At 42.8% G+C, this 27,886-nt stretch overlaps 1 protein-coding gene across 9 annotated transcripts in view; it reads left to right on the top strand.

Annotated features, from left to right (window-relative positions):
• The window catches only part of LOC146809646 (uncharacterized), a 275,512-nt gene extending 262,047 nt beyond the window's left edge, over positions 1-13,465 (top strand). For all 9 annotated transcript variants that reach the window (XM_085616503.1, XM_085616502.1, XM_085616499.1 and 6 more), the window contains one exon: positions 11,626-13,465. In XM_085616503.1, the coding sequence (XP_085472629.1) occupies positions 11,626-11,918 (293 nt within the window). In that variant the 3' untranslated portion in view covers positions 11,919-13,465. The remainder of the gene's footprint in view (positions 1-11,625) is intronic.
• Positions 13,466-27,886: the final 14,421 nt, after the last annotated feature.

Raw genomic sequence — 27,886 nt, 5'->3', positions numbered from 1 at the left:
ATCACACCGAACACCGGTGTGACCCCGTTTATATACAATTTTGGGGCAATAAAAGATAGGCGGCACAAGTTAAGACGCAGTTTTAGAGACATACATAGTCATGTTTTGGAATACTGCCAGTTCATTGGAGGGTTTCAAACCCGCTGGTCAGTTAGCGGCACATTCCTGAAGGTATACGGGTCAGTGAGAACTGCGCATGTGTGGCTTGACCAGTACTAAAAATCCTGTTGCTGGGCAGATGTGAGTAATCAGTGGAATGGACAAAGGACTAAAGGGCACGTCGGCCACGAGGCCGCTCAGGATCTAAGATGGCCGCCGCAGTATTCAAAATGGCGTTTATCATATACAGCCAAGTTAAGGAGGACAACGTGTAGGTTCAGCTAATCGCCAACACGGACGGGCCAATTACGACACCACCACCATGAAGGCGGCGAGTGCAGGGGCTTTGTTGGGCCATTACGACCGGGCCCTGTGGGAGTCCCTGCAGCAGTATGCGGACCTGCTGCCCCGGGACAAGGAGGACTTCTTGGAGACAGTGCGCGAAGGCATGCTGGTCTCTAATCAGGTGATCGGCGCAGCGGCGGATGTATCCTTGTTGGCCGCCCACGCCTACTGTCATGGCGTCCACCAGAGGCGGCATTCGTGGTTGCGCCTGACGTCCCTCAAGCCAGAGGCGCAGCAAAGAGTGGCCAACCTGCCCTTCTCGGGGGAAACCCTGTTCGGGAAACATGCGGATGATGAGATGGCCCGCATGAAGGCGGAGGCGGAAACCCTGACGGCCGTCGGGTTGGAGAAGGCCGAGAAGAAGAAGCGCCCGTTCCAGAGGCGGTTTGGGTCTTCGGGCAGAGGGCGTGGGCAGGGCTCGTGACAGCAGCAGCAACAACAGCAGCAGTTCCACAAGCCCTTCCAGAAGCGCCAGAGGGGTAGAGGAGGCCAGCAGGCTACTACCACTACCAAGGGCCCGGCAGGGTCTCGGCCCTGAGCGGCTACTTCCCCCTCAACCGTTACCCACTCCAGTGGGGGGAAGCATTCAATTTTTTCCGGCAGAGTGGAGAAAAATTACTCAGGACAGTGGGTGCTAAATATTGTTTGCAATGGATACGGTCTTCGGTTTATCAGCCCGCCTCCAGCGATTCCGCCGGTCAGCTCTCGATTCCAGCTGAGAGAGGTCCAGGCGGAGGCAGACATCTTGTTGAGAAAAAAGGCGGTAGAAGAGGTACCTCTGTCTCAAAGGGGAAGAGGTCTGTACTCTCGGTTCTTCCTCGTTCGCAAGAAGGACAAGAACGAGTTCAGGTCCATCCTGGATTTGCGACAGGCAAACAAATGGATTCGCAGAGAGAAGTTTCGCATGCTATCGTTGCACCAGATTTACCCTCAGCTGCAACGGGGAGACTGGCTCTGTGCCATAGATCTACAGGATGCGTACTTCCATGTGCCCATAGCACGGAAGCACAGGAAGTTCCTGCGATTCCAAGTCGGCGCCAATCACTATCAATACACAGTACTGCCATTCGGGCTAAAGTCTGCGCCCAGGACCTTCTCGAAGTGCATGGCGGTGGTGGTGGCACACCTGCGGAGGAACAAGGTGTTTGTCTACCCGTATCTGGACGATTGGCTGATCAAGGCTTCATCCTTCTCGGAAGCACAAGCTCACTTCCAATGGACGTGCGCTCTCTTACACAAGCTGGGGTTACACGTCAACATGTCCAAATCGGTCACGACTCCGGTCCAGTGCATACAGTACCTGGGGGCCTCCATCGATACACGGTCAGCAAGCGTGTCTCCTTCGGAAGAGAGACGGTTATCACTCCTTCGGAAGGCTCAGGACCTCAGGACTGCTCCATCGACAACAGTGAGGAAGGTGTCTTCTCTACTGGGATCGATGGCCTCCTGTTTCTTCCTCACGCCTCTCGCACGGCTACACATGAAACCACTGCAGGAGTGCTTGGAGGATCAGTGGGATCAGAGGACAGGCTCTTGGGACGACAAGATACGACTGTCGCTGCATGCTCTTCAGTCTCTGAAGTGGTGGTGTTCGGCGGAAAACCTCCTCAAGGGGGTTCCCTTCCACAAGGACATTCCCACGACGAGTGTAGTGACGGATGCTTCTCTCCAGGGCTGGGGAGCGCATTCCGGGGACTTGCAGATTCAAGGAAAGTGGTCTCCTTTGGAATCGACATACCACATCAATTTCCTGGAATTCAGATCTGTCTTCCTGGCACTGAAGGCCTTCCTTCCGTCCTTCCAGACCAACTCGCTGCTGATACAGACGGACAATACAACCACGATGTATTACCTCAACAAGCAGGGGGGGTCGAGATCGCGCACTCTGTCGCAGGAGGCGCAGGCGATCTGGCGCTGGCTGCTGGCCCGAGGACTGACGATCACGGCCACGCATCTGCCAGGGGTGCAGAATGCTCAGGCGGACGCCTTGAGCAGGCTGCTTCAGGAAAACCACGAATGGGTCATAAACGACGAAGTACTAGGAGAAGTCTTCGCAAGGTGGGGGACTCCAGACGTAGATCTGTTCGCCACCGCCGAAAACAGCAAATGCCGAGACTTCGCATCCAGGTACTACCAGCGGGGGACGCTGGGGAATGCGCTATGGATCGATTGGTCGAACAGCTTTCTGTACGCTTTTCCACCCATTCCCCTGATTCCGGCGGTGCTCGTCAAGCTGTCCCAGTCCAGGGCGCGGATGATCCTGATCGCCCCGGAGTGGCCCAGGCAGTGGTGGTTCACGGACCTTCTTCACCGGTCTCTCCTTCCTCACATGCGGTTGCCGTGCAGGCCGGACCTTCTCACGAAGTTCGGGGGGCGGATGGTGCACCCCAACCTCTCGTCTTTGAGTTTGGCGGCATGGCTCCTGAAATAGTGCAATATGGCCATCTAAATCTACCAGACGATTGTATGGACATACTGAAGGAGTCTAAACGACCTTCCACTAGGACATCCTATGCTTACAAGTGGAAGAGGTTCTGTATCTGGTGTAAGTCCAAGAACTTTGATCCGACAACATGTAAGGAAGATGTCATCCTTCCATACCTTTTACATCTGGCGCAGTCTGGCCTTAATTTCCATTCCATTAAGGTTCATCTGGCTGCTTTGACTGCTTACAGGAAATGCCCTTCACAGACTTCCTTCTTTCAGATCCCTGTGGTCAAGGATTTTTTGGAAGGCTTGAAGAAAGTGTTTCCTCCCGTCAGACTTCCCTCGCCTTCCTGGGACTTGAATGTGGTGCTGTCCAGACTGATGAAGGAGCCTTTTGAACCCATTCACAAGGCTTCATTGCAGCACCTATCCTGGAAGGCGGCGTTCCTAGTGGCCATTACATCGGCCCGCAGGGTGAGTGAACTTCAGGCATTATGTTGTCAAGAACCTTATACTGTATTTCATGCTGCTAAGGTTGTGATGCGTACTCACCCTAAATTTCTTCCTAAGGTTATCTCTGATTTTCATGTCAGACCATAACTTTACCTACGTTCTTTCAGAATCCCTCTTCGCCAGCGGAAAGGTCTCTCCATTCCCTGGATGTTCGGAGGGTGTTGAAATTTTATCTGGATAAGACCAAGGATATTCGTAGGTCTGACCAATTGTTTGTTAATTATGGATCAGTCAGGACTGGTCTTGCGACCTCTAAGCAGTCCATTTCTAGGTGGATTGTGTCCTGCATACAATTGTGTTATCAAAAGGCTAATAAGACCTTAGGGGGTAAACCTAAGGCTCATTCCACCAGGGGCAAAGCTGCCACGACGGCTTTGCTGCGTAATGTTCCTATTGCGGAAATCTGCAAGGCGGCCACTTGGAAGTCGGTCCATACCTTTGCTGCGCATTACTGTCTGGACTCGGATGCCAGGGCAGATGCTCAGTTTGGGCAGGCTTCGCTGCGAAATTTGTTCGCACAGTAGTGGGTTTGTCTTGTTTGTTCTCCACCGCTGCTGTTGTGAGGGGATGGGCTTGCCATTCTATTCACTAGATTATGACTATACACAGAGATCCCTTACTACAGAAGGAGTAGTTTATTTTCTGTAACTCCAGTTCTGTAGTAGGGGTATCTCTGTTATAGTCATAAGCGCCCGCCCTCCTCCCCGGTGGAGAGATATATTTTTTCATATGAAGAATGCTACAGGTCTGGCGTGCTACGCCTTCAAAAAGAACTGAAAGTAAATGGGACCTGCTGGGCATTCTGGGATACTGGGGAAAGTTCTGGAAATCTGGAAAGTTTTCTTAAAGGCACAGTATCCTGTTCTAAGCCACATAATGGCAGCCTATGGGGCTTGTCTGTCCATTCCTTCCTCTCTATTATTCCAGAGGCTTTTGCTGGTAGAGGCAGAGTTTTTTCCTATGTGGAGAAAAACTAGACAGGCCGTGCTGTTTGTGGATGTTGGTGGAATTCTAGTTGAAGTACTGGACAGTGTAGCCTGTGGGTATAGGCTGCATTATCTGTCTTTAAATTAAATTCTCTCTTAAAGGTGTATGCAGGTCTGAATGATTTGTCACTTTTTAGAGATTATTTTTTATTGCTCCGCGGTCCACGCACATGGGCGGGACTATTCACTAGATTATGACTATAACAGAGATACCCCTACTACAGAACTGGAGTTACAGAAAAGAAACTACTCCTTACACGTCAACATGGCCAAATCTGTCCAGACTCTGGTCCAGTGCATACAGTACTTGGGGGCCTCCATCGATACACGGTCAGCAAGCGTGTCTCCTTCGGAGGAGAGACGGTTATCGCTCCTTCGGAAGGCTCAGGACCTCATGGCCGCTCCATCGGCGACAGTGAGGAAGGTGTCTTCGCTGCTGGGGTTGATGGCCTCCTGTATCTTCCTCACTCCTCATGCACGGCTGCACATGAGACCACTGCAGGAGTGCTTGGAGGATCAGTGGGATCAGAGGACAGGTTCTTGGGACCACCATCTCAGTCTCTGAGATGGTGGTTTTCAGCGGAGAATCTCCTCAGGGGGGTTCCCTTCCACAAGGACATTCCCGAGACGAGTATCGTGACGGATGCGTCTCTCCAAGGCTGGGCAGCGCACTCCGGAGACTTACAGATACAAGGAAAGTGGTCCCTGTTGGATTCTACGTACCACATCAATTTCCTGGAACTCAGAGCCGTTTACTTGGCATTGAAGGCCTTCCATCCGTCCTTCCAGACCAACTCGTTGCTGATACAGACGGACAATACAACCACGATGTATTACCTGAACAAGCAGGGGGGGTCGAGATCGCGCACTCTGTCGCAGGAGGCGCAGGAGGCGCAGGCGATCTGGCGCTGGCTTCTGGCCCGAGGACTGATGATCACGGCCACGCATCTGCCGGGGGTGCAGAATGTTCAGGCGGACGCACTGAGCAGGCTGCTTCAGGAGAACCACGAATGGGTCATAAACGACGAGGTACTAGGAGAAGTCTTCGCAAGGTGGGGAACTCCAGACGTAGATCTGTTCGCCACCGTCGAAAACAGCAAATGCAGAGACTTCGCATCCAGGTACTACCAGAAGGGGACGCTGGGGAATGCGCTATAGATCGACTGGTCGAACAGCTTTCTGTACACTTTTCCACCCATTCCCCTGATTCCGGCGGTGCTCATCAAACTGTCCAAATCCGGGGCGCGGATGATCCTGATTGCCCCGGAATGGCCCAGGCAGTGGTGGTTGACGGACCTGCTTCACCGGTCTCTCCTTCCTCACATGTGGCTGCCGTGCATGCCGGACCTTCTCACGAAGTTCGGGGGCGGATGGTGCATCCCAGCCTCTCGTCTTTGAGTTTGGCGGCATGGCTCCTGAGATGCAGTATGGCCATTTGAATCTACCAGAAGATTGTATGGACATACTGAAGGAGGCTAAACGTCCTTCCACTAGGACTTCCTATGCTTACAAGTGGAAGAGATTCTGCATCTGGTGCAAATCCAAGAACTTTGACCCGACGACCTGTAAGGAAGATGTCATCCTTCCATATCTTTTACATTTGGCGCAGTCTGGCCTTAATTTCCACTCCATTAAGGTTCATCTCGCTGCTTTGACTGCTTACAGGAAATGCCCTTCACAGACTTCCTTCTTTCAGATCCCTGTGGTCAAGGATTTTTTGGAAGGTTTGAAGAAGGTGTTCCCTCCTGTCAGACTTCCCTCACCTTCATGGGAATTGAATGTGGTGCTGTCCGGATTGATGAAGGAGCCTTTTGAACCTATTCACAAGGCTTCGTTGCAGCACCTGTCCTGGAAGGCGGCATTCCTAGTGGCCATTACATCGGCCCGCAGGGTGAGTGAACTTCAGGCGTTGTGTTGCCGAGAACCTTATACTGTATTTCATGCTGCTAAGGTTGTTATGCGTACTCATCCTAAATTTCTTCCTAAGGTTATATCTGATTTTCATGTCAACCAGACCATAACTTTACCTATGTTTTTTCAGAATCCTTCTTCTCCAGTGGAAAGGTCTCTGCATTCCCTGGCCGTTAGGAGGGTGTTGAAGTTTTATCTTCATAAGACCAAAGATATTCATAGGTCAGACCAATTGTTTATCAATTATGGATCAGTCAGGACCGGTCTTGCTACCTCCAAACAGTCCATCTCTCGGTGGATTGTGTCCTGTATACAGTTGTGTTACCAAAAGGGTAATAAGACCTTAGGGGGTAAACCTAAGGCTCATTCCACCAGGGGCAAAGCTGCCACGACTGCTTTGCTGCGTAATGTTCCGATTGCAGAAATCTGCAAGGCGGCCACTTGGAAGTCGGTCCATACCTTTGCTGCGCATTACTGTCTGGACACGGATGCCAGGGCAGATGCTCAGGTTGGGCAGGCTTCGCTGCGGAATTTGTTCGCACAGTAGTGGTATTATTTTGTAATCTTCTCCACCGCCGTTTTTGTGTGGGGATGGGCTTGCCATTCTATTCACTAGATTATGACTATACACAGAGATCCCCTACTACAGAAGGAGTAGTTTCTTTTCTGTAACTCCTGTTCTGTAGTAGGGGTATCTCTGTTATAGTCATAAGTGCCCGCCCTCCTCCCCGGTGGAGAGATGAATGTTAATATAAGGAATGCTACAGGTCTGGCGTGCTACGCCTTCAAAAAGAACTGAAAGTAAAAGGGACCTGCTGTGCATTCTGGGATACTGGAAAAGTTCTGGAAAGTTTTCTTAAAGGCACAGTATCCTGTTCTGAGCCACATAATGGCAGCCTATGGGGCTTGTCTGTCCATTCCTTCCTCTCTATCATTCCAGAGGCTTTTGCTGGAAGAGGCAGGTTTTTCTCTGTGGATAAAGCTGGGCAGGCTGTGCTGTTGGTGTTTGTTGGTGGGATTTTTTCTAGTTGAAGTACTGGACAGTGTAGCCTGTGGATATAGGCTGCATTAACTGTCTTTGAAATTCTCTCTTAAGTGTAGATGCAGGTCTGCATGGCTTGACAATTTAAGAGATTATTTTTATTGCTCTGGGGTCCACGCACATGGGCGGGACTATTCACTAGATTATGACTATAACAGAGATACCCCTGCTACAGAACTGGAGTTACAGAAAATAAACTACTCCATATACATCCATTCGGCTACACCTCGCAGCAATTGCCGCTTACCTACAAAACAGACAGCACCTATCACTTTTCAGAGTGCCTGCCATTAAAGCCTTCATGGAAGGCCTCAAATGAATAATTCCACCCAGAGTACCACCCTGACCTGTGTGGAACTTAAATATAGTTCTCACAAGGCTAATGGGACCGCCTTTCAAACCTTTGCATAAATGTGAACTGCAATTTCTCACATGGAAAACAGCTTTCCTTGTATCCATCACTTCCCTTAGAAGGGTCAGTGATATACAAGCACTTACTATACAAGAAGCTTTTCTCCAAATGTACCCAAACAAGGTTGTCCTCCGTACTAACCCAAAATTCCTACCCAAAGTCATTTCCCGCTTTCATCTAAACCAATCGGTAGAATTACCGTTTTTTTTCTCGCAACCTCAAACTGTTGCAGAAAGGGCTCTACACACACTGGATGTTAAAAGGGCCTTACTTTACTATATCCAGAGAACACAACCTTTCAGAAAGACAAAACAACTGTTTGTCTCTTTCTCTCCACCACATAAAGGCAACCCCATCTCTAAATCAGGGATAGCTAGGTGGATTGTAAAATGCATACAGATTTGCTACCACAAGGCAAAACGCACGCTATCTGTTCCCCCTAAAGCCCACTCTACACGCAAGATAGGGGCTTCTATGGCTTTTCTAGGGAACATCCCATTAGATGATATCTGCAAAGCAGCTACATGGTCAACACCGCACACTTTCACTAAACATTACTGTGTAGATGTGCAAACCAAGCAACAAGCTAGTGTGGGCCAGGCTGTACTAAAAACACTTTTTCAAACTACTACAACAGATACCGGTGGTCGCCGCTAGGGTTGGGAACTGCTATATAGTCTATGCAAAAGTGTGTAATCTGCAGCTCATATGCCTCGAACGGAATATGCTACTTACCAGTATGCATCTGTTCTTGGCATGTAGAGCTGCAAATCTACACACGCCCACCCGCCTCCCCGGCTACCTGTATCTGTTTCCAGTCTATCTTATTTAGATACAACACACATGGGTTTCTTCACTATTATTACTACGCTCCATCTTTCCCTGTTGGCGAAAAACAATCTGAGGATGGAGCCGAAGCCCATGCGCAATACGAACCAAGGAAGGAGTCACCGACCTCGTGAGTTCCAAAGACTTTCCAACAGGAAAAACAAACTGCAAACATCCGGGCTCAACACCACATGGCGATCTATGCAAAAGTGTGTAGATCTTCAGCTCTACATGCCAAGAACAGATGCATACTGGTAAGTAGCATATTCCTTCCCCTTTTCACCTAAACCAATCCGTAGAATTACCGGTATTTTTCTCGCAACCTCAAACTGTTGCAGAAAGGGCTCTACACACGCTAGATGTCAAACGAGCCTTACTTTACTATATCCAAAGAACACAACCTTCCAGAAAGACCAAACAACTGTTTGTCTCTTTCTCTCCACCACACAAGGGCAACCCCATCTCAAAATCAGGGATAGCTAGGTGGATTGTAAAATGCATCCAGATTTGCTACCACAAAGCAAAACGAACGCTATCCGTTCCCTCTAAAGCCCATTCTACACGAAAGATAGGGGCTTCTATGGCTTTTCTAGGGAACATCCCATTAGATGATATCTGCAAAGCAGCTACATGGTCAACACCGCACACTTTAACTAAACACTACTGTGTAGATGTGAAAACCATGCAACAAGCTAGTGTGGGCCAGGCTGTACTAAAAACACTATTTCAAACCACTGCAACAGATTCCGGTGGTCGCCGCTAAGGTTGGGAACTGCTATATAGTCTATGCAAAAGTGTGTAATCTGCAGCTTATATGCCTCGAACGGAATATGCTACTTACCAGTATGCATCTGTTCTTGGCATGTAGAGCTGCAGATCTACACACGCCCACCCGCCTCCCCGGCTACCTGTATCTGTTCCAGTCTATCTTATTTAGATACAACACACATGGGTTTCTTCACTGTTATTACTACGCTCCATCTTTCCCTGCTGGCGAAAAACAATCTGAGTATGGAGCCGAAGCCCATGCGCAATACGATCCAAAGGAGGAGTCACCGACCTCGTGACTTCCAAAGAATTTCCAAGAGGAAAAACAAACTGCAAACATCCGGGCCCAACACCAGATGGCGATCTATGCAAAAGTGTGTAGATCTGCAGCTCTACATGCCAAGAACAAATGCATACTGCTAAGTAGCATATTCCCTTTATTTCTCATCGTTTCTTCCTCTTTCTATGTGAATTGCATTCTGCAACACACATAGAAAGAGGAATATGACTCCTGGGAATGTTTTGTGCAGAAAGGTGTCCCTTTCTGCACAAAAACAATCCTGCATGCAACACGGCATCCTTACACCATGGTTTGACGGGCACCTATATTGGCACTAGTCTGCCAAAAGGGCACCAGAGCATGGAAAGGACAGGAATGAGCTGTATTGCCTTAGATATGGCACATTCCTCTCCTTTTCCTGTCAAGTGACTGTTTCTATTGTGTATGACTAAGCATAGCACTTACACACATAAGAAATTTCAAGCTTCCAAATGCTATTACGAGGAGATATTTTTTGTAAAATGGTAGCTAAAAATGTAGTCATAAAACATATTTTGCTGAAGTATTTCTCTTCCTTTTTATTCTCTCTGCTTAATTTATGTCGGGGGTACTCTTTGTTTCGGACTTAGGCTCATTTCTCATCATTAGACTTTGAAACACAGCACAAGTGAGAAGGGCAGGAAGGGGATAAAGAAGGAGAAATGTAGCAAAAAGCAACAAAGAAGGAAAGCAGAGATGAAAAAGACCATTCAAGTGTGAGATTAAGAGACATGAAATGTATGGTGCGAAAGATGGGGTGAAATCAACATCTTTTGTAGTACGTTTGTCTTGTCTGAAATCAGGAATAATGAAAATGGGACCTACTACTCAATTTACAGCTGATTATGTGTAGAAACCATATTAACCGAGAACTTATTTTTTATCATCTTAAAACATGTAGCCTAAGCTATTCAAAAATTGTCCCTAAAGGGTACTTCTCAAAAGTGATTAGAAAGGTCGAAAGAGATTTAAATATGGAGCATGCAAACTGATGAAGATCAATAATGAAAATGAGGTAACAAAAAGAGACTAAATGCAAAATTAAGTTCAATGCACTTTTGTGACAAAACATAGATGTTGCTCGTTACAAGGTAAGAGAAGAAAAGCAATTTAAAAAAATAGCTTAACTTTCCAACATTGGCACACTGCAATTTTTCCTATACAATTATTTAAAGAGTAAGACTAATATATACACAAGCACAGTTATTTGGTGCTTTATATATTATAATGGAAAGCTATTGGACATACAGTTTGACACATCAAATAGGCAGCAAGAGAATAGAAAGCCTTTATTGATTTGTTATTTAAAAGTACCTTAATCCTTTGTTAAGTTAGAATTCAGAACAATATCCTGTCATTATTATTAACAGAGGGAAATGGGTCACCATCCCTATATAGACGAAAAGTACAGATGTGATATTAAGTAAAATATGCACACTAAAATAATTTCTTTTTGGTAATTAAAATGCAGGTATCTTCTAAAGATCTGACGTGAAATTACTGTGTCAACGGTACTAGACAGCCCCATTCCATTTACGCTGGCTTACCCCAAAAAGATTTCTGAGCATCATATAAAAACTCACTTTTTTAAAGCCTTTTGTTGATATTTGTGTTATCAGAAGCCATCAATTCACTCATAATGTATATTTTCACAATCAAATCATATTTGAAGATGAGGGAGAAACTCTATGAATTTTGTAGGTGCGAGTACTTGTAAATGACAATCCTAGCAGACATAAAATTGGAGTATTATTGGTTGAAATTTGGTCAGAAAAATGTATGCTGACAAATTTTACATTGGCAAGAATATACATGTTTTCAAGTTAGAGTATTTTCACAGAGAAATATGAAAGTAAGAGTTTGAGAAAAACTGTAGGGGAAGGTGGCTATTGTAAAAATGTTGACATCATGTAGTCCTAAATCTATTTTAGTATCAGTTCCAAAATAATATTTTTCTTCTCTTTCTTTGTTTCAGGGCTATCTCTTTCAGAAATGGAGACAATGCCTTGCCCCACTGAGCAAGACTCAGCACTTAGGAATACCACCTCATCTGCTAAAGCGCCAATTTCTCTGAATTTATCCCACTCTGCTATGCGTAACGCTGTACATGCCACCTCCCCAGGACCTTCAGCATCCTTCCACTCAGAGAGTTATGAACTAAATCCAGAAGCTATTATCTTTTCGCCATCTCCTACCATGTGTTTTCCACAATTTCCATCAGTTGGGCACAATGGAGTGAGCACCCTTTTCTCAAAAGACATTTCATGAGACAGTTGTCATACCCCTTCTGTAACCACTTTCCTTGCATAGTGTCACACACTGGTTTCAAACTGCCCTCCCGAAGCACCGCTGCTGTACACATCGAGGCGAGAGGATGTAGCCTAATGGCTAGAGCGGTCGACCTCTAAGCATGGGAACAGGGTTCTAGTCTTAGCAGGAACACTCAACATCCTGTGATTCTGGGCAAATCACTTAATCTCCCCTCGCCTAACAAAAATGAATGTGTCCATCTGTAATGAAACTGGTGCTCATGTAAAGCGCTCTGATACCCAATACCTTCGGGTCAAGTTCAAATTAAAACCTCTTAAAAAAAAAAAAAAAAAAGGGACACAAATCTACTTTATCATCCTTCAAATAATTTCCCACAAAGTCAGGTGCAGATCCTTCAAGTGTGATAGAGCAAAGTGCAATTTCCGCTGTATTTCAGAATCATGGGGTGAGCTCACGAGAGCTCCTCAGTACTGAGTACATGAATCAGCAAGCAATAACCTTCTATCAGGTAGTATCATGTGAGGACAAGTGCCTACTCACATCTTCAGAGACTGTTTTTGTTACAGACACAGCTTAAAAGAAAGGAACATGCCGTTGTCCAAAGAAAACTATGCTCCAGAAATCAAGGACCAATGAACCTGTCCAGTTTGTAGGCTCGTTCACAGACTTGCACAGTACAAATGTGTATAAACCAGAAATTATCTTCTATGGTTCTCCAGTGAGAAGCAAACTTTTGAAACGTATCCCTTTTCTACACTACAGTGTCCAGGAAGCAGCTTGGGTGCACTTCACAAAAAGTTGCTTATTGTTAAGAAACACTGCCATGAAATAGGATATAATGTGATCACATACAGTAATCCCCGGATACAAGAAACTTCAGTGTTTATGTTTGTATTCAAAATCTGACAAATTAATGTTCTCCCAGTAGAGATCTTAAAGGAAATAAATTATTTTATTGAAATACATGTCCAGACATTTAGCATATAACCCGGGTGCGACAGACATTACCCTATTTTAGTAGTCTGTAATATACTAAAGGGAATTCACTATCCCGGTGTTTTGCAAGGAAACTAGTTATTCAATTATTTAGTGAAACATTCCTCCAACCAGGCTGCTGCACCTCTAGCACTTTATGCCTAACCTGCAAAGGAATATAAGCTGCAAAAGAACACAGAAACTTTGATTAGCTTCTTGTGCTGTTGATCGCCACAACACAACGTATTCCAAAGGAAGACATTTCTCTTTTTGCAGCTGGACTGACAGCATCTGTGAGGCGAATACAGCAAGACCTCTGATATTCTACCCATTAACTTGACCTATCATCTTTTTAGATGAAAAGTTTGCTGTGGTATCTAATATTTTAGAGTGTCAGTTGATTGGCTTCTACTCTACGGGTATTAAATGTCTTATGTTAAGTTCAGAACCACCTTGCATGTAACCTGCATAAGGCAATAGAGTATACAAATATTGTGAACAACCCAAAAGGCCAATATGTACATTTGTAGATATTTTAATTAAAGTATGTGTATATTCTGTCTCTTACTGAGCAGGTAAATCTTTGCTTCTTTCATGGTGGTGGGGGCTACAATTTGTGTGGCTAAATATAACTGGCCTATTTCAGGCGTTTTTAGATTTTATTTATTTAGTAGAAATGCACCTTAACTGTTTTATGACATTTCAGGGGTTTTCAATCATACATTATTTAGTTATGAGATGAAGGAACCATACATTTCTTGTATCAGGTTTTCAGTGAATTTCTGAGGCTATTGATGATATACTACATTCATCTTGCGTAAAATGCATCCTCCCACTGCGCTGTGCCATGGACAGTGGGGCTAGCCATACAGCCCGGTCTACTGCTAGGGTCTGCGTAAGTAATTACAATATTGTGGACGATGTAGGATCACTCATCTGGTATCCCTGGATTACCTACCGTTAGCCTGTGCTCCCTGTTTCCAATTAGGAATAGGGTGCAGTGGTGGGTGGCATGCGATGTCAATGATGTCACAAGTGATGTGACTGATGTCATTTATGATGTTATCTGTGGCCTCATGTGTGAGGTTATGAGCAGTGTATTTGGTGAGATATGGTTTGCTAAACTACAAATTGTTTCATCTCCATTTCTTGATTTTGTTTTTTCAGTGAATTGAAGTTTTTAAAATGAAATACAAATTAATGACTTTTGACCAAAACAATCTATAACGTACACATGATAATGGCTTTTTTGATTAAATAGTACATCCAACTTCCACAGGCCACAAAACAAACATTGTCATCTTCTTAAGCACCACCTATTTTCTTTTATCGTTTTGCCTGGAATTCAGTCTGTCCAGTGCATGGACCTCACCGCCATCATGACTATCTCTTGAAATGTACTACTCTCTAAAAGAATCTAAGGCCTTCAGAGCTAGTACTTTCTCACCAGATTGTGGATCCAACAAGCTTAGCACAACTACTTCCAAGCAACAGGTAGGAGCCTCTGGCAAAATCCCAGGATTCCAGGACCCTGAGGTGAGCTCCCATCAGCAGATGGTAAAGCATTTCCACTTGTTCTTCCAAATTTCTAGTGAGGCAATCAAATATTTTTAAAAGAAGTCATGTCTGTCATCACATCAACAATTTTAGTGGCTGGCACTACACTTCCATTCCCTCAAGTGTGCGTTCCAATGCCAGTACTCTGTTAAAATGTAATTTCATTCTTACCCACATGTGCAACAGAAATTCAGTGAGCAGGCTTCACCTACCCCCTTGTCATCTCTGCTTCATCTGGGAAGTCTCAGGGTACCTCTCTCTGACCATGTTGAGCCATTGTGCTACAAACAAGTCTTCCTTCCCTCTGTTACACCCAAACATGGTGAGTCACTGCAGTAAAATTACAGCTCTTTGGCTTCTTTGGCGATTAGGCAGTCCAATACACCAGACCCTCCTATACACCTGAAAAAAAATATGAATTTGCTATTAGGGCAAAAATCCCTCTGATAGCAGTTACTGCCTAGTTTACCAGGCCTGGATGACATGGAAGTTGTGTTCACAATAAAACAAGGAGTCTTCTTTAATTCACTTCGTCTCTCTGGTGCCCTCCTAAACTGCACATTGCCTCGCTACAACTCCAATTACACTTCAGTGATCAATGTGCGTCTCTCCCCTTGCTGTTTACCGAGGGCCCATGCAGGATCTGATGAAGCGAGCCATCTTTATTGTTGTAGGTATTCTGCTTTGGAACAGTACTATGCTTGGGGCCATCGAACATCAGCATGTAGGGACTGGGTCACCAAGTGACTTGGCACTCCAGGACACAACACTTGTGACACTCTCAGGAGACACCCTTTCATTTTCTCACTCGTACTTGTCCACAATAAGATAAACAAGAGACGCAAAGGAAGTTTATAATATTTATTTAAACTATCATGCTCTAAGATGCAGTATTTGCGCCACAAGTAGACAACAAATGCATATAAAAAATATAATTAGCATGGTCATCAAACCATATACCATAAAAAGCCCCTTCAAATTATAAGACAGATCATTCTAACACCACCCCCTCTACTGAAGCTAAATTATTATTTATCAAAGATCTCTAGAATTATTGGTGGAAACCATACCTTAGCATACATAGATGGAAATTCTACATCTCAGCTAATACAGTAAACTTGCTTCAGGACCTTCGCTCAGTGTGTGTTTTTAGAACTCCTGTCCTTATTTATATGACAAGACATGTGCTAACAAACAGAAGCAACATTCTTGTGTTATGTATAGGTGCTAGTGTTTGACCAGAGAGAATAACAAGGGGCATTGTTGTATGATCTTGTCTAAGATGTTCAGACTAAATCCCAGGAAAAGAACAGAACACGAAAACATATGCAGGTTCTATGTGAAAATACAATGTGGCTCAAAAGCAAGCGCGTTTATGTAGAAACGTGCTCAAAAGAAATGTGGCCTACAACGTGCATAATTAGGCTAACATAGGGAAAACGACAATGGGCCATGCAGGACTCCCTTCCTTTGGTCAGGACAATAGCTCTATAGAAAACACTAAATTACATAAATGTAATTAAATGGTAAACAAACTCAAAGCACAGCTTAAAAATAGGATATACTGAAAATGAATAAATGAATTGTCAATTTGGAAAAATAATCAGATCATGATGTTTCAAAGGAATCCATTGCGTCACTCGCCAATTCAAAGGCTAAGGACTCCATAAAGGAGTCCGACTCTGCAGATGATGATAGGTCAACAGCCCAAGCCATGAGCTTCCAAAAGAACAAACATGATCCCCGGTCTCTGCCGATGCTGGGACATTTACCAGGCAACCTGCATCCATATTAATAGAGTCTGTATCCTGTGATTCATGTGCTGACGCATGTTTCCTCGAAGGTGAGTGGCTCAAACTTTGCACCGTGGAGAAGTCAGACCTAAAGGACAGTCCTGAAAATGGATCGATAAGGGACTCACTAGCAGTCCAATGCCCAAGGTAGCTGGTGTCTGAGAAGCCAGGCAAATATCCATTGTCCAATTCAAAGGGGCACCAGAGATAGTGGAACATGGGTGGCACGCAGGTAAACCAGACAGGCCGAAATGTTAAGGACCAGTCAAGATCCAGCTCCTGCAGTAGAAATATTCTAAAGATCTGAAGCTTACGCTCACGGTAGTGTTGGAGCGGTTCCAGTTTCAGTGGACCTGCAAAAGGAACATCCACTGGGGGGGGAGTGGAAACAGGATGAGAATGCTGCAAATTAGGAATAACAGCAACTGGAATCCGCTGAATACACTGAAGAAAATGTAGTGAGACGACAACCTTAAAATAGTGGGCGAGACCGCCATACTAGAGGCATTAAAAAATTAATGCACTAGTTCTCGAGAATGCAGGGAAAGGTTTGTATTTAACAATGACTGTATTTCACTATAAGTTCTAGCCACCTGCAATTTGAAGGTGTAGCAAGCAGCTGTTAGAGCTACCTCTTGTTGGAATATTTATGCTTTGAGTCTGCTTAGCTTGTTGAAGTCTGCCTTCAAAGTTGGAATGGAAGGCCACAACGAGCTATCTACGATCCCATGTGTTGGGGGGAAACACGACGTTGATGCAACAAGTGACTGGGAAACAGATAAAATGTACGGAACTCCATCTTGCATTCCGGAACAATCTTGATCGCTAAGCATTAAATAACTCCTGTTAGAGAGCACCATAATAAGGGGAGAAATTCGCGAATTAGAATTCCTTTTAAATGAGAGGCCAAATTAGGCGCCGAAACATTACATGCGCAGTGGATTTTAACAGGCTTACAAATGAGTGAGTGTCTGACACTAGAGTCGCATTCTTCTGCCAGTAATAAAAAATTCCTTATTGGTAGGTTTACAAGGATATGTGAAGGGAAGTGTCCATAATTCATGAATGAAGCTGCTTCCAAGGAGTTCATATCTACCTACAGGAAAATGTTTCATGCAAGCTGTAAATAGAAATGTTGAGATAGGCAGAGAAATAACACTGTATTAACCACACAGCCGAAGGAGATTCAGCTATAGTGAATGGAAGTAGTTAGAATTACTCTAAATGAAGCATTGTGTAGGTTGTGTCTTTCATGGCCATCAGTTTTTGTGTGTATGTTAGATTAAAAGGCAGGAATAAATCACTGCAATTCAAGTAGTGCCATGGTGCACACCCATTTTTAAGTGTTTGAAGCGTCCAGCTAAATTGCATAATAGATCTAAGCTGACTTTGTCCATCATACAATGCTTTTTGACATGTCACTCTGCACAATATCAATAACAGATGACACAATGTTATTTAAATTGTAAATACGAGAAGACAGTATTAGTACTGTTATTTAAAAAGTGCAGCAGCTTCCATCTGGAATAATTTTCAAATCTCATTATAATTAGCATAAACAAATCTTTTAGAACATGGAGCTTTGGGACCTGAAAGAAAATATGACAAATTCATTCTTCAGACAGGAGAGAAAGATTTTGGATCACTGCAGACAGTGAAGTGTTCCAACCATTATTGACACAAATTATTCTTCAGTATAAATGATCAAACTTTGCCAATTATCAAAGCAATTAATAGAGGGAATTGTCAGGGTGTTAATTTTTTTTATTTTTGCCAATCCGAGACATGTAGTTTGCTGGATCGTTTCATTCAATAAAATCATTAGTGTGAGAATTAAACAGGTTCGAAATAAGGTTTCTATCACTGAACTCACCAAGATTTTGTTCCCAAGTAGATTTAAAATCAATTGTGTCCTTACAGTAATCATAGCAAAACTGTATATATTAGCTTGGTTTGTGTTTGCGTATATTTTTGGGGTGAAGTAGGAACCAATTTGAAATAATTTGACGTGGGCATAAAATGTCTTATCCTGTAAAATATCTTAACTTGTCTCTATGCTTTTTGGAGCTTGTAGGGGAGTCAGACAATGTTCCTACTGTGTATCATTTAAATATGGATGTTGAATATGGCTCTGTGTAAGAACTGATGTCCATAATGATGATAACAGAATATATTAGCATAGTTAGCAGAATTAAGGTATAGGTCTTTAGATTAAAAAACAGTATAACATTCCAATTCTGAGAGCATAGAGTTTACATTATCAACATCTCAATCATCTGAATGTAACCCACTAAGCTTTGAACCCATATGGTATCTGCGGGATCTCAGTGGGACAGAATTTGTTGAAAGGAACCTTATCCCAAACAATCCCATCAGGCACTGAAGTGGCCAAAATGTTGATTAGGAACAAGTTACTTTTCAGTTTATACAAAGAAGAATGGGGGGTCAACACCCCATTGACCGGTTCCATGGTAGAATATTCCGTGAGGCAATGGCCATTGATTAACAGGAAAAAAAGGTCACAAATCCAATTCAGAAAAAACAAGGAGAGTATGAACCAGACATATATCCAATGTGGGACTAGATAAGTGTGCTCATGAGCTGCAACGGAAAGTCTTGCAGAAGTGTATGAATACTCTATGGCATACTATGGAGAATCAGTGACATGGAGTGGTTTGACATGTTCGATGGAATCAAAGTGTTTGTCCTTAGAACTAGGAAGCAGTGGCGAGATCACAGTTCTTGTACCTTGTATGCCAAGGACTGGAACAGGAGCATGGTACGTTGGGACGGATCCCTTTTTAATTGCCACCTTCTTGTGAACCAGATCTCCAACTTTTGAAAGCCAGACAGAAACTGTAGTTTGCTCTTCAGCCCTCGAAGAAACGGACATAGGCAAGTATTTGCTAGACTGGGCATTACAGAACTTTTGTAGGTGCTGTAAGACAGCACAATAGTTATCTCTGTCAAAGGTTGCAGCAACAAATACAATGTCTGGGCTGTTAAGGTTGGAAACATACATCTTGATGCCAAAAAGTGTACGGGGTCCGCTCACCCAGAGATCTTATGAGTAATTTATTAAGTTCTTTTTGAACCCTGGAAAGATGGTTCAACCAACCACGCCTTGTACCTAATACTCCAGCTGTTAAACACTGCTTTAAGTCACAGGTTTTTCTTTAAAAACAGATTTGCCCTCTGGCCTATATAGAGAAGAATAATGCACCTGTACACCCATGGACATTATTGTTCACGGTATACTTTGGAAGCGAAAGCGGGACCCTGGTCTGTGTGTAATGTACAGCAGGCATAAGTCACATTAAAGACTTGCAAGTCTTTATTAACAGTTTGATCGTCAGTCACGTGCTGTGACCAAACCCATAGGAATCTAGAGCAAGAATCAACTGCAACCACAATAAATTTGAATGCAGTATCCACAATCATTTGACCACAATGATCAAGGTAAATACAGCAAAAAAGGCATGTTGGAAATCAAGAGATGTGTCTGCGGTGGACTAGACATGCTGGAGCTTTTAATTTGCTGACAGAGGACATATTTTTGGTCTATTGGTATAAGCCTCGCCACCAATAATGTTGCTGTAAGAGCGAAATAGTGTCCGCCACTCCTGCATGGGTGAAGCTATACCTTCATGTGCTGAGACATTTAAAGCCTGATTGCAGTTTTCGTTTGGAATCAAACAATTGTCAACCCCTGTAATTGTTACAAAAGGAACATTTTGGGAATTTTAATGAGATTATTTAGTAGGAAAGCCATTAGTTAAAGGAGTGTGTTTTTAAGTGCATTCACGACAGCCAAGACATCATCATCGATGTGAGTTTTATACCATGTAGCTGCTGCTATTTTAGCTATGGCTACTGAAAATGTGGCTGCTTCATCATGGACAGAAATGCACGGATGCATGGAATATCACGTGCGCTTGATAGTCCCGCAAAGCACGAAACTTGGTCACTTTGAAACATAACTCGGCAACTCCAAAAGGTCCCTCATTGCAAACACAGTCTCGCTGCACCATTGAATGCATGCCGATCACAAACGGACAGAAAAACTCGCCGCACAAAATGCCAAAACAAAGCACAACGGGCACGTTCTGTAAAAGCCGGATTAAAGCACCAACCGGTGTACATAGACCCACGCATGACACATCACAAACGGGGTAATTAGCTTTTAAAACCAGTCTGCACATAAACGCCCAACGGAGCTGTTTCAACCTCCCTTTTTTTATCCAATAGATCAACAAAGAAGCCAGTAAACATTCAAAATACCCATTTAGTCCAACTCCAAAAGAAAGGAAAGGTACGTGAAGCCACAGTTAAAAGGAAAAACTAAGGCTATAACTTCATTTAAAAATGGAATATATAGCGTCAGAAAGCTGACAGTGATATAGAGATATTTCCCTTGTATTTCGCAGGTTAAGGATAGCGCAAGCAACTCTTACCTGACAGCACGTAAGTTCCCCTTTTTAAACCAACCTTTTAATAAAACATTTAAGTGAATGCTCAGTAAATTAACAGAGTACACTTATAAACTACTTTAATATCACATTCCTTTATGACATATATATTATTGATTTTTTCAGAAAAAGATGTCCTATGGAATAATAACCAAGCCCTGATGAAGACCTTAGAAAGGCAATAAAAAGGTCCTTAGCAGGAAAGGTCGAAACGCGTCGGCTAACAGAACATGAAAATATATTGGGGATAAAACCACACAATAACGCCCCGTGAAGAGCCAAATTCAAACATCTAGTCAACGCTCTCTAGCTCCAATTTGGGATAATATATTTTTCTCTTATTATATTTTAGGACCGAACCAATCATATAATGTGGAGGCAATAATGACTTTATATGCCACCCTATCTAACAAAGAGGATATCTGAGTACTGTTTTGATTTAGGTATCAATTTTGCACATTTATGTATGTCGTTACAATGTTGTGCTGGAAAAGTGAAATTTATTTCATTGTCACACTGAGAAATTTATATTTGTGATATATATGTGTTTTGTTGTCACACTGTATTGTCGAAAAAGTGAATATTTGGAGATTTATGTTTGTCACATTGAGAAAGTGTTCACCAAGTCAACTAAATATATGAAATCATATTCTACTCGCAGTCAATAAACAGATCTGCTGAGATCAAAGTGATATTGTGATCCATGGTGTCAGAGGTATTTGCTGTTATATAAGGAATTCCCTACAGCATGTGTTCCCACACGTTGATGACTCAATGTATGTATTACATGAGTTTGTGGCAACCTATCTTTAAGATCTGCCACTTTAACCCAAAGCAGTTTGTGCTTGATTGTGCTACCCTTTGAATCTCTGAACTCATTTTGACGCCAAAAATGTAAATTATCATTAAAGGACTGTACACAGTAATACGAATCACTCACAATTAGTCTGGGGAACTTAGGATCCATATTTTCAAGTGCAAGAAGCAAAGTCTTCAGTTCAGCCAACTGCGCAGTGCAGTCTCCTAAAGACTGCATGCGAGTTGTTGGAGGGTGAAAAACACCATCCGACATTATACCAATAACTATGGCGCATGCAGCAGAATACTGATTGAGCTGAACTGTCAGTGTAAATAATATTTTCATACTGATCAAGAGGCATAACAATAGATGGTAACATATATACATGCTCATACTGTGGAAATTCTTGTGTTTGTAAAGAAGGGTCAAAGACAAAGTTAACATCAACAGATGTTAAGGATGTAGCCCATTGTATCCATCAAGAATGGAGGGCCTTAGCATTAGGCACGCTGGCTTTTGTGACAGCCTTTAAGGCTGGCACTGGAATAACGACAATAATGCATTTTCATTGAGCAAGTGCCTGTTCTATAAGGATGTTCATCTGAAGTGCAATCAGTATTTTCTCAGTTGAAGCAAAATGTATTTCCGCACTGGAATATAAATGTGATTTATATGCTAAAGGCACTGTTTCACCTTTGTTAAAGATGATATATGTAAATCCAATTGCACCTGGTAAAATTTGGATGACCAGGTTTGTGGTATTGACATGTGCATGCAAGTAGCGAGTTTCAAGCAAGTCAGATTGTAAGGATCTGAGTGTTTCTGTGTGTTTTGATGTCCAGCATGAAGTGGAAAAATCATGGTATATTAATGCATAAAGAGGTTTTATGCATTGTCCATATCCAGGTATGAATGCTCTGCCAAAATTTAAATATCCTACCAGAGACTGCAATTTTTTATGTGTGTTCGGAGGCTGCAATTGCGCACATTTCTCCAGGAAATGAGGGGCAAGACTCTTCCCTCATTGGTAAGTTCATAACCTAACAAAAGGACACTTTAATAACCTATATTAGATTTCTTAAATTGAACTTGTAGGTATGTTCAGCAAATCCCAATATTGTGCAATCTTCTTCTGCTAAATGAAGATTCAATTTATTGTCCGTCAGGAAGATTTCATCTACGTCGGACAGAGCATAAGGGTCAATTCCATGATGAATTGACACAATTCGTGCTGCAAGAAATCTCAGGCTGTTCTTATAGCCCATAGAAAGTCATGCATAGCCCGTTTGAAAACCCAGGGCGCCAAATACGGGAAACAACCATTACAATGCAGTCATTACAACGCACTACATTTACAACGCAGTCATTACAATGCAACAGCCTGTATATCGCATGCCATTACAATGCAGCCATTACAACGCATGTCACTACAACGCATGCCATTACAACTCATGTCACTACAACGTATGCCATTACAACTTATTATAAGGTAAGTAATGGGGAATAGTAATTTTTAACCCTACACTATCCAACACTTATCTTACTGTTGCACTCACTGGATTGGGAATATTAATTGTTACCCCTACACTATCCACCACATACCCTACTGTTGCACTCACTGGAGTTGGAATAGTAATTTTTACCCCTACACTATCCAACACTTACCCTACTGTCGCCCTAAAAGTATTATGCATTATGGTATGCGTTGTAATGGAATGTGTTGTAGATGTAGTTTCTAAAAATGGGTTGTGATGGCATGCATTGTAAAATCATGCGTTGTAATGGATGTTGCGATGTAAAAACCGCTTTGTAAAGGCACGCATTGTAAATGTTTGCATTGTAACATGTCCTATTTAAGGCGGACCAGTCTCGCCTCTGAGAAGCCAAATTGTGACTGAAAAAACCATTGGAAATGTCCAAAGTAGTTTTGTATTTTTTACCGACTACAGTATTAATGAGCACTGTACTGTGTGTATTTTGCACCGCAAATATACTTGTATAGTCTAAGACAATGTGATAGGAATGATCTGGTGTCAGAACAGGAAAAAGAGGGCGATTCATCTGTGAGATACAGGGTTCAATTACTCACTGGTACTCCAGTTGGGAAAGAATGTCTTTAACCTGTGCCTTAGCCTCCCATTTAATAGGATATTGTGCTTGTGCTTGTGGGGTAGACCGTATAGGAATGATGAGATATGGGGAATGTTCATTTCAACCAACATCATAATGACCAAGTGCAGGGGCTATTGTAAGGGCCCATTCAGATGCATGAGCTTGTTTGACTTCATCAGGGACAAGGTGTGAAATAGAAGGTACAATCACATCCTCAACTAGGGGGAATACAAGTGCAAATGGTGGGGGCCAATCGACCTCCACCAGCAGAATGTATTAAGACGTAGTTAAGTTGTCCCAAATATTGCTTTAATTGTGCGTTTAATGTCACCTTCAATTTGAATATCTCAGGGAAATGGTCTGTCTGAAAGGGCTACGTGGATGGCCACGGTTTCAACTGTAACAAATGTTTCAGTTGCTTTCGCTACCAGAAACTGGTGGAGAGTCTGGTGTACTATGGTGACTTTTGCCACGCTTTCGAGGTGAGTCACCGCCCAACTCCTGTTTAGGAGTAGGTTTCCCATTAATTTGTGGTATATTTAGCAGTTAAGGCTGCAACTTTCTTTTTTCTGAAAAGGGGCTTTATATAGCGAAGGCCTGTCCTTCTTTATCTTCATGTCAGACGAGCATTGTGTTTCACCTATTCTTGTCTGTGTTCAGATTGTCCTCCTCTGTCATACTTAGATGGTCAGACAATTCCTTATAGGAATGAGGAGAACTTGTATCAGGAATGTGATACCTATCGTGAGTATTGATCTTAGTGCGATCAGAAAAATCGTACCGTCTCTCAGAGGGTCCTGGCGGTGGAGAACCTCTGCACTGTTTTGCTTTCTGTTGTTCAGATTTCTCCCATGGTTTTGTAGCAAGCTCCCAGGCTGGTCTGGCATCCTTGTCAGTGCTAGGCTTGCCAAGTGCTGGTGCTGAAGGTCTGGTTCCCAAACTATTATGTACTAAAGATGTGTATATGTTAGAAATAATTACAGCTTGCGGTTGGCAACTGCCACCACGACCGGTTTCAAAGACGCTGCTTCACCTTTTGAAATAATTATTTCCAAGATGACAGGAAAATTACCCATGAGTTTCATCCCCTAATCGAGCGCAGAACCGCTTCATGCTCATTCTGTAATTGTTTGAGGACGTTCTGCAGAATGGCCATCGAGGGAGTGCCATCAAAAAGAGTGTAGACGGTGGCAAAAATAGTCCCCCTGGTGTTGCAGTCAGCTAGAGTGGGAACTAGTCCAGTATATAAGCACATAGTTAAAATTCTGTGCTTGCCTTGTGATCCTTTAAGGGGAAACACAGCTTCAGGTTGATCGATTTTTTGGGGCAATCCAAAACGGTATTTCCTCACGACTAGCCATTGTTTTCCCAAAACTGAATGAACAATTACAGGACTTATAGCAGGGGCTGCAAGAAATTGGGCTTGTGCTTGCAGGGCAAGTCTAGCTGGACCACCTAATGTATGAGAAATTCAGACAAAATATCGAAGTTAAAATATCGTCATATCAAAATATTGTCTCCAAAATATCGTCAGTGAGTATATCCTTGTCAAGAATGTCGATTTTAAGGTAAGTAATATTGATTTTTTAAATATCGAAGTCATTTATATCAATTAAAAAAAAAGGGCCTCATTACGATGTGGTTCATACCACAACCGACAGCTTGTCGGTTGCGGTCCTTAACGCATCTACTGCTGGGGTCTGACCGAAGCATCACAATGAATGCGGTCAGAGGCAGCCATCGGAAGGACTGACCGACACAATCCAACAGGCTCATGGAATCCGTGAGTCAGTTGGAAACTACTTAAGAATGGCGTTTCCGCAGTCGGGATTATGATGTCAGTTTCCGACAGCCTTTCTATGTTAGCCTCTCCGACCTGGAAAGGCTATCGGAAAGTGACATTGGGGACCTCTAGCAGGGTCTCGCCCCAACCAGGCCCTCTCCATCTGTGCTTGGGGGGCACCAGGTGCCCCCCTGAACTTCCCTGTTCAGGCACGACAAGGTGCCTGCCACACGGTGCAGGGATATTCACAAACTACCATTTCTCAATGGGAGCTTGTGCTGTGGGCAATTTGCGCCCACTGCACAAGCTCCCATTGAGAAATGGGAGTGTGCAACTGAATCATGTGCGGTTGCAACCAAATATTGCTCTTGGAGCGGCCGACCTGAGGTCGGTTGGCTCCCAAAATGCAGCGGTGTCTGCCAGAGGCAATTACAACCGACATCGTAATAAGGGCCATAGTTGTTCATAATGTTTTTTTTTTCTTATGTATTATATATTTTAAATGTATTTTATGTAACATTTTTGTATAATTATTGTTTATGTTTTTCAATATAGTCGTTACATTTTTAGTAGTTATAAAATTTAATTAAATTATTTTTTGTGCTTTTTAGTACCGTAGCGGGTTTTGGGTTTATTGGGATACAGGGTGGGAAGTAATTTATCATAAATGATTCGTTTTTAATTAATATAATTTATTCACTTGGTAATTATGTTAATTGTGCAATATATTTTTGAAATTTTCATTGTAGGTGAGGGTTGTGGGGTTTATAGGAGTACACTGTGGGAAGTAATTTAAATTTAATGAATAATGTATTGTTAATTAATATTATTTATTTAATTGATAATTATGTTTATTGTGTATATAGTGTTTTTTTCATTTCGGGTGTAGGTTGTGGGGTTTATAGGGGTATTGGCTGAGAAGTAAATTAATTCTAAATAATTGATAGTTGTTAATATTAAGCATTTGATTGACTATGAATTATCTTAATTGTGTAATTAATTTTTTTTAATCTTTTATTTTAGGTGTGGGTTGTGGAGTTTATAGGGGTACAGGTTGGGAAATAAAGTAATTCATATTTAGTTTTTAATGAATAATAATTATTTAATTGATAACTAATTATGTTAACAGTGCAATTACATTTTTTGTACTAAACGTTTAGGTGTGGGTTGTGGGTTTAATAGTGGTATAGGGTGGGAGGTAAATTAATTGTTATCTATCATCATTTTCTTTAATTGATATTGATTAATTATGTTATTTGTGTCATTCATTTTGTGTAAAGTTAAATTTTAGGAGGGTGTTGTGTGTTTTGTTGGGGTATATTGTGGGAAGTAAATAAATTATAATTCTGTCTTAATTAATTTTTAATAAATGATAATTAGTTCATTAATAAATATTTATGTTAATACGGTGAATCATTTGTTTTTTAAAGTTACGTTTTAGGTGCGGGTTCTGAGTTTTTAAGGAGTATAGAGTGGGAAGTAACTAAAATATAATTATTTAATAAATATGTTCTTATTAATAAATAATTTCTTATTAATATTATTTATTTCAATTAAATGTATTTTCATTTTAATTATAATGATATTTGTAGTAATTTATGATATGTATTTCACATGCAGAACAAATCAAAACATTCACCCCCAGTCAAGAGATCTGGGTGAAATCCATCATTTGTTTGCTCACCATGCCACCCCAGTTTAGACCTGGCCATATGCAAGTCAGTCTTGACCATGTCCAACCCGAACTGCCAAGCCAGGTCCTCCCTGGACCGGAAACAAGCATCCTAGGACCGGTTCCTGGCTTTCACCCCTCTTCAGCCAGGATAGCTTCTGATGAACCGAATGCCATTCGGAGCCTTTCCAACCGACATCGTAATCGGCCCCTTCATTATGAGTTGAACAAAGCTGTTATGCCCATGTAATGGGAGAAATATTCACAAAAGCCCTCTTTGTTCAAGTAATTTGGTATTTTCAAGCAAAAGAAGTTAACCAGGGCTACAACCATAGAACACAGCAAATTGTTAAATGGACACTTTAAACCGTGCCATATGTTTGGCCATGTCTAAACTGGGGTGGCGTAGTGGGCAAAAGAACGATGGATTTAACCCAGATCTCTTGACTGGGGGAGAATGTCTGCATTGTCAGCATTCCGTCCATCATTTGTTTGTTGTAACGCTTTTCGCCCTAAGTGGGATGGGTATTCCCAGACGTGGGACCCGTGCTCACTACGCCACTGGAGTTAAGCTATCCTGGCTGATGACGGCTGATAGCCAGAAACCGGTCCTAGGATGCTTGATTCCGGTCCAGGGAAGACATGGCTTGGCAGTTCGGGCTGGACTGTTCCCATGAGGCACAGGGTCAAGACTGATTTGCATATGGCCATGTCTAAACTGGGGTGGCGTTATGGGCTAAAGAACGATGGATTTAATCCGGATCACTTGACTGGGGGAGAATGTCTGCATTGTCAGCATTCCGTC

Source organism: Triturus cristatus, chromosome 7 (genome assembly GCF_964204655.1).
Source record: "Triturus cristatus chromosome 7, aTriCri1.1, whole genome shotgun sequence".
In the NCBI taxonomy this organism is placed as follows: Eukaryota; Metazoa; Chordata; class Amphibia; order Caudata; family Salamandridae; genus Triturus; species Triturus cristatus.
This window is presented reverse-complemented; position numbering and strand designations above follow the sequence as displayed.